At 41.1% G+C, this 8,261-nt stretch overlaps 1 protein-coding gene across 1 annotated transcript in view; it reads left to right on the top strand.

Annotated features, from left to right (window-relative positions):
- The window catches only part of gxylt2 (glucoside xylosyltransferase 2), a 21,612-nt gene that overhangs the window by 2,326 nt on the left and 11,025 nt on the right, over positions 1-8,261 (top strand). Inside the window, exons 2-3 of the mRNA XM_035662272.1 lie at positions 5,303-5,501; positions 6,601-6,732. Of these exons, the coding sequence (XP_035518165.1) occupies positions 5,303-5,501; positions 6,601-6,732 (331 nt within the window). The remainder of the gene's footprint in view (positions 1-5,302; positions 5,502-6,600; positions 6,733-8,261) is intronic.

Here is an 8,261-nt window from a genome sequence, read left to right as displayed (position 1 = left end):
CTCTTGACACATCACACTACTTCCTGTGTCCAAAAATAGACAGAGGAGCTTCAGCTGCCACCCCCCCCCCAAACATCATGCACACATACTGGGAACAGACACCATTTTGAGAGAAACAATGTGACCAACAATGACCATGTTGGTCGCAGCTCTAAACATCAAAACCTGTGACTTATAATCGTCACAACAGAGCCTTCACCTGTTAAGTCACACATTCCCTCAGTCTGATGTCTTTACCACTTTCAGTATAAACCTCTTGAATCTTGAATCTATATATGTTTCCAATGCAGAATAATACAGATTTAACGCCTATGTCTGCTTTGTTACATTGAATTAAGGCCCGCGACTACAGGATTGAATGGGTGTTGATGCTTTGTGTTGAAACAAATCCCTTGCCCTGTCACTTCAAATATAGTTATGCAGTGTTCCTCGCAGTAAAGAAGTCACTCTCTCGCAGTGGCATTATGCATAGCTATAAAAATGTCATCTTGCATGACTGAACGCTCTCTCTGCTGGGGTGTTTTGAAATCTCCCTCCTTGCCTGTGTAGCCTGACGTGGTTGGAGAGGTTCCCTTGTTTGAGCCCCATTGGGGCAGTTAAATCTGTCTGTTAGACCTGGCGAACTCACTTTCAGATTACTAGCGAATGAGTCATAGAGGGTGTGGAAGGAGAAACTAGAAACATTTGGTTCATTGGGTAAAAGCCCACATTTCTTGGGACGTTTCCATGGAAGACAGTTTTACACAGTTATCCGTTATTAATGTAGACTTAATCATCTACAGTGTTGATGATTGATTCATTAAAACATACAGAAATTGACATTAATACATAATGAAAATAAATGTTGATTGCAGCCAGTTATTTTACATTCTGGACAATGAATCTCTTGGTGCTGGTGATGCTTTCAATAATTAACATTTAGTCAATATTTAAATAGAGTTCAGTTGGAGTGTAGCAGTACACACAATTTACTTTAGCCTGATCATTTCTAGACAATTGCACCTTGTGCTTGTTTATACTGAAGGCACAATGGGGCTAATGGGGCTTGTGTCCTGTATTAGATGCATTCAAGTGATGCTGTCACCAATGCCTAAGCACGTCTTTGATTTGCAGCGACATACCCAGCTTCAGTTCAACGACGGTAGCACACAGTTTTCATCTAATCCACCTCTCTGTTTAGTGTCGATTGTAACTAGGAGCCAACGCACACTGACCGTGTTTGCCATGCCAAAGACACTCGCTAAATCAGCTAACCCAACTACCCCAACTGTCTCACTGCCCAAACCTTCCTGGTGGAGCTCTCACGTTATGTGTAAATCAAGTGTAACAGGCAAATGTGGATCACATGCCGAACCGAAGAAATTCAAACACCAAACAAAATGTCTTTTACCAAGTTCTTTGGGGTCTAAGGTATAGATTATCATCCTGAAGCTTTTGGTAGATTGTTTGATGAATGAGTGACTGGTTTTCACCTTCTTAGATGTGTGATGCTTCTTTTGGAACATTTTTCAATGGTATGAAATGAACTCTCTTTCAAGACATTCATATAAAATGTCATCAGGTTTAATGAGCACATGTTGGTTGAATAAAGAGTTGGATTGACGCACATTGACGAACAGACATCCTGATGATTGCAAATCATCTCATAGGGTGAAGGAAATGAAAACAGGTAATCTGGTGTTCATGAAAGTTTGAATCAGCTGGCTCTGCTTACCTCAACCGCTATTTTCAACCAGTCACCACAGATTTCCTCATTTTCTCTGCTTTCTTTGCCGCGGTTTCACAACTTGTCGAGTAAAGCGCAAGCCAGTAATGAGTCAGGGTAATCAGTCTGAAGAAGTATCTGTAGGTTTCACAGTCATGTGGTCTTACATTTGGTGCCTGTTGTGAAGAGCCAAATTCTGTTCTACCCCCAAATAGAAGAAGGGCATGATGGGAACATGTTCTGTTTCATGGGTTTGATACACAATGGTTCAACCCAAAGTGAAACACGTTGGATACGAGTCCAGCAAATGACCCAGTTATATGCTGATTAATTAAATACCTTCAAGGTGTTCTTTGGTGTAGTTTTTACTCTGTACATGCAAGTTTTCTTTGACATTATCTTTGAAGGTGCTGCTTTTTTCTCTCCTTACATGATTTGAAAGGCTGTGGTGCTTTGTAGGCGGAGGGCTGCTCACATGCTCACTCTGCAGCCAGTAATGAATTCACTCCTTTTGTACCTCTTCTGTGGTTTTTGACTGCTTCCAGATGTGGGGAACAGAGCCACGACAGAAAACATCATGTGTGCAGCCCATGCTTTATGCAACAAAGAAATATTTTTTTTTTTGTTTTTATCATCCAATTTTAAGCCAAAATCATTTCAAGGGCATTTATTCTGCATGACTAATTGCGTACGTAATTACACTCGTGTTGGAGATATGGATTGCATTTTCTGCGAGAAAATAGGAATGTGTGTTCAACAACCTTGACAGAGCATCAGCCTTTGAAGCGTGGCAGACAGATTTCTCAGCACCTTCTCATTCATCCTAATCTGCGGTTCATCATTGTCCCTCAGCCATGCAGAAAACGAAGTGTCACGCTTGGAGACTGCCCTGAAACCCACCTGTCAAATTTCTCTCTTCTCTCTTCCCATCCGTTTTATGGTAGATTCTTTGCTTCCTCCAGGCTCAGAGGAAATCCATGTCTTTTGCAATATGCAGTCTTTAGCTGTAAAACCATTTGCCTTTCACTGTTCTCCCAAAAAACGCTACACGCTGAAGAAAAGGTTCTATGCTATTCTTTGTATGCCAGTCTTCTTCCCCTACGGCTCTGACAACATTTATGCTGAACATGTTGTAACTACAACCTGCCCCATGCAGTGTTTGTTTTTTGAGGACAAGTAGATGATGTCGGCCATAGCTTCAGGCTCCCCCATTATACTAATGTTTCCTTATCGGAGAGGGAGATACTCTACACCGCTGAGCGTGTTTTAACTCTACAGCAGCACTGGCTCTGCAGAGAAAGCAAATTTTTGCATCAGATAAAGGACCTCCTTGCCTTTGAGCATGAAAGAACAAAGTGGGAACTCACAGAGCTACAGTGGTTGAGTGTGTGTGTGTGGTAGTGTGTGGAGGTGGTGCTGAATAATATAGGAACAGATGTCATGTCTTTGAGAAAAAATCCTTGACTTTGCCCCTCGTCTATCTGACAGGAGAATGAATGTGATGATCTGCTGTCTTTTTGAATGGTTCACCTGTTTCCTCTTTCTTGATTCTCATAAAGCCCAACATGAATATGTGCTGTGCTTCTGGAATGTTCATAAAGCGACATGCTGACAGGTGAGGAGAGCTTACATGTGCTGGTTTTTAACATGTGTTCGCTCAGTATGTGGGCATTATACTACCCTGATAGGTGTTCTGATAGGACAGTGCATTTTGGTCTATTAAATATTTATTGCACAGTTTATCAGCATTCAATATAAAGGTTTCAGCCTCCATTGTACTGCAGCAAAATGCACAGGCTTTAAAGGGAGACATTGTAACCTCTACAAAATATTCTTCCTCTTGCAAATGACAAGTTGAATTCATAAGCAACAAAACCTACTCATGCTCAGTTGAACACACTCAGGGGTTTCACTGCTACAGCCTTACTTGGTCTGGTGTGACCAGTAGCTCATGGTGACTGACGTTAGCTAACTTTATTCAGCCTGTTTACTCTTTTCTACTCGTGCTTCTGTATTTATCCTCTGTTATCACTTGTTTAACTGTGTAGTGTAGTGTAGTGTAAATGTTATGTAGTCTCATTTTACTCATTTAATTGTTTTTAAGTCAAAATCACGATTGTCTAACGTTAGCTAGGGTAACAGTTTGCTAGCGAGCTCGGTAGTTGTTCAGTGTAAATGACCAATGGCTGGTGGATGGTGAACAGTAGTTGGTATTTTCTGGTTGAACTTATGAGCATATATTATCATTGTTTTAGTCTTATCTTATTTAAAGCAGCTGGTCCTATCAGTCTGTTAACGTTAGCTCAAACTGGTACAGAGATGTCAAGTCAGTAAGATATCAGAACTTTAACACTGTCAGACCTGACCTACATGTAAACTATCAATATGAAGCCACACAAAACAAAATGTTTTTTATTATTACTGAGTAATGTGGACTACAATTGTAATACCTTACTACTTACTGTAAGGGTGGACTAAATTGGTCAGTTTTCCTGTAGAAAACGAGTCAAGTTTACTTAAAAAAAACAACATAAATGTGTGATTACATTATATTATGTCGACAACCAGTATAGACCCTGGGTTTAATTTCTTTATTAAACATAAATAAGATATCTCTTTTTAAATTTTAGTCACAATATTGGTCTGAGAGAATCATACTTTAAAAACTTGCTCAAGCAGTCCAGCCCTACTTCTACCCTTTTAGCCCTACCACTGAGTCTATAATTACAACTGCACGTTCAGCAGCTGAGCTTTCTTCAGATACCTAACTGAAATTGTCAGTTGTCACGTTGTCATTGAAATATGTCAGGCTGGAATTACAGAGAAATGCACAACACATCATTTCCTATTTAATGGAATCATGCAACCAGAAAAAATGCTGTCTTGGATTTCAATGTTATCTTTAGTACAAGCATGATATCGCTGCAATGAAGCAGATAAATTCAATGTTTCTGCACAGTGAACAAAGCTTTGTTTAACATTTTGAAGCATTTTTAGGGAGCAAAAGGTTAATAACTACCCCAATTACAGAGAAGGGTTTAAGTGTTTAAGGGCTGTTTTATACACTTGTCCAAGTATAGGCAGAAGTGCTGTATTGCCATATAATTTGGGGGATTTTTGTTTAAATATATTCATGGGCATGCATGTGTAGCTATTAAATATTACCACAAACTATCAGAATGTGCTGGCCTAAATAAATAATAAAAAAATGTCTGATATATGGTTATCATTATTCTATATTGGTCAAACCTAAAAAAATAATAATATCAAAGTTTCTTTTTTAGTACTTTCATGTTGTTTGTATGTTTTGACTCAAGTATAGTTCAGTGCATCTGTTGTGTACACACACATTGTTCCTCACACACACCGCAGCACACAGGCCGTTTTACAGGCGATGAGTGAGGGAAACGATGTTTGTGGAATCACTGATTGTCAGCAGTTCCAAACCCTCTCCACTTCCCCCACACATGGTCTTGGCTCATTTGGATCTAAAAAATAGTTCATTATGTATTGCACATTTTCTGTTTTCTTTTCTCGTACAAGACTGTTAGCAGTTCAGTACACTTTTCATCCCTGTCTTTTGCATGTGTTTTTTAGTAAACCGCGGAGTAATGTGGCCCGACCTATATTCAAGCGTACGCGGGCCGAGGAGGTCATGCACCTGGCTGTGGTGGCCTGTGGGAATCGTCTGGACGAGACCCTCACCATGGTCAAATCAGCCCTCCTGTTCAGCCTCAAAAGGATCACATTTCACATTTTTGCTGAGGACCCTTTGGCTCCACAGTTTAAAGAAAGGGTAAGAATCCTCCACTGGCCTGATGCCCAAATGTATACAGTGCAGAATATTACAAAAAGAAAAGACACAAGATCAAACATGATACCACAGAAACCTTACCTATTAGCAGCACTCTTTTTGTTTTACTTTCTCTGTATACTTCCTCAGTGAGTCCTCGACTTCTGATTTAATCCAGTGCATGTTAAACATTTCTTCTCTCTTTGTGATAGATGATATCAAGATCAGAGCAGTTTTAACTCTGCCTCTCTCTAGTACAGACATATAACCCTTTTATCTCAAGGCTGGGGCGTAATATATCACCAAGACACCCTGCTTTTTCTCCAGTACCGTGTATCACTTCAAAGTCACCTTTACAGAGGTGTCTGGCATGATTTTGACTTCCACCCATATTGTAAATTATAGTCTATTAACATAATTTCACCTAATGGACCTAAAGCACCTTAAACTGCTTTAAATCCAATCCCCGAACCTGTGAGCTCGCCTTCATGTGTGTTGTAAATCATTGCCATGTGTTGAAAATCCCCTCGTGGAAGACAGGGAGTCGTGCTGGTCAAGGCCTAGCTAATGTGGCACATATGCTGGGTATGTACAGCAAGGAGCAGGGTTAAGAGACATGGTGTATGTGTGTTGAGGGAGTTAGAAATGTTGTCTCTCTCTTCGTCTTTTCGTCCTCGTCAGCACAAACCCTGCCAGTTGCTTGCAGCGCTCTCACTCTTTTCAGGGCCAAACTGTTAAACTGATGATTACAGAGGGAGTCAGCGCCTAACAGGTTGGGTAACACAAGCTTTAGTGATACGCTGTGGACTTTAAGAGGGTGCCTTCCCTTGTTTAGACTATAGCCTTTTAATAAAACAACTGCTGTGGGCTGCATGTGTTCCATGCAGAACCGCACAGCACCACGAGACATGACTTCATTGTTTTAAATGGCGTCTTTACGAGCCATTTTATGTTGATAAGTCTGTGAAAACAGAGGGAGAGAGATTAGCTTTCAGGATAATGATTGTTTATAATTTCTCACACACTTTCCATTGCTAAACCTTTTAAGAAGTCCATTAGACACGTCCTCTGCGTAATATGTGGTGTATTTCTTCACTTCCAGCTGAACCAGTGGCCTCGCTCCATCTCAGCCAAGTTCCAGTACAGAATCTACCCGATCACCTTCTCTGTGGGGAATGCTGACGAGTGGAAGAAGCTCTTCAAGCCCTGTGCTGCTCAGAGACTCTTCCTCCCTGTAAGGCTGCGGCACTTATCTCCTCCCATATCCTCGCCGTGCATAATGTCATTAACCGGTGTGAAGAACAAAAAATTACATTAATCCATTTCAATTCTACTTAAACAGCATTTCCCTACCCTTTATTTTATCCCAGTGCATGGCTCTAATTAATTACGTGTTTGATTATTGATGATTTCACACCTCTTCTGCGGCATTGACTTAACAAATAAGCAATCTCCAGAGACGGAATCCAGTAATTTCATCAAGTGAAGGCTGTACTTGCTTATTGATTTCCTTTTTTCTGCTGGTGTTCATTGAAATGAGCCAGCTTACTTACCATGTAATGAACATATTGCAGGTCTGACAGATCCATAGGTGCTTTCTCTTGCTGCAAGGCAAACCATGATTCAATTCACTATTGGCTATACCTAGAAATACCTTTGGAGAACCTCGTAGGAGTCTTTCCTGCCTCTATAATATCTAAATTATGTGTAGGCTGGATTGGTCCGTCCTGATTGAGTACTACCACATCGATGTTTTGCCAGTTATGTAGCCATTTCCATGGGTTCAGTTTTTGTTTCCACTGTTCTCCCACTGCAATGGGGATGACAGCTCACTTACAGTGTGGAAGACACGGCAATCAAAAGTGCTGGTATATCCTTGTATATAAACTGTGCTATCTTAGCAGTGATAGCCTTCTGGTGAGGGTCCTGAGGATGAGTATGGGAAAAAGTATGCAGTCAGACGAGGTTGTACAGTTGATGTTGTTCCGCTTGTTCCTGGTGCCTCCGCTGCCTCATATGGCTGGTAAGCTAGGAGGTGAGTCCTCTGATTTGTTGTGGTTGTAGAATAAGAAAGCTGCTTTTTACAAAGTTGGCCTTATCTTTATTGGTCATTTTAATCTACGGTGTAGAACCGCAAATACTCCAAATGCTCCAAAAACTGCTTCTGATGCTTCAGTGGCGCCATTATCTGATCATCATGGCTTTGCTCGCTAGTGTCCGCCTCCATTTTTAAGGTTAGAGGTTAGAGTTAGGACTCCCTGCTGTACCACAAGGCAACTTTCTTTAAAAGTTCTGTAGCAATTATAGACTGTAGATTTCAGAGGTCATTACAGTTCTGAAAGTTTGAATTTCCTTGTGACAACTCTATTTCTTCGTAACATTCAGGTTGTGTTGGTAAATCATTTAACATATTCAGTGGTGAGATATCTTTTCCACTAAATAGCTGGGCAGTGCAACCAAACACTGCATTGCCAAAATAAGCTCTGAGATTATTGTGCGTCGTCCTGCAGTCTGTTCTCCGCTAGTTTCTCCACCTGGCTGGTTTGATGGTTGCGGAGCAGGTAGAGAGCGGAACTGGCAGCCCCCCACCTGGCTGTGGAGGTTGGGTTTGCTGGTCTCGCTCACTCTCTGCTCCTCCCTGTCACCCTTCTACTGTGGGTGGGGCTCTTACATTATTTAGTGATACTGGTGTTTAAAAGTCATTACATGTAAGTCAATGTATCAGCGCCACTCAGGCTGTACTCGCCTAACAAACTGTGCATA

This window comes from Morone saxatilis, unplaced genomic scaffold, assembly GCF_004916995.1.
Source record: "Morone saxatilis isolate NCDOM2014 unplaced genomic scaffold, NCSU_SB_2.0 Contig18, whole genome shotgun sequence".
Classification (NCBI taxonomy): Eukaryota; Metazoa; Chordata; class Actinopteri; family Moronidae; genus Morone; species Morone saxatilis.
This window is presented reverse-complemented; position numbering and strand designations above follow the sequence as displayed.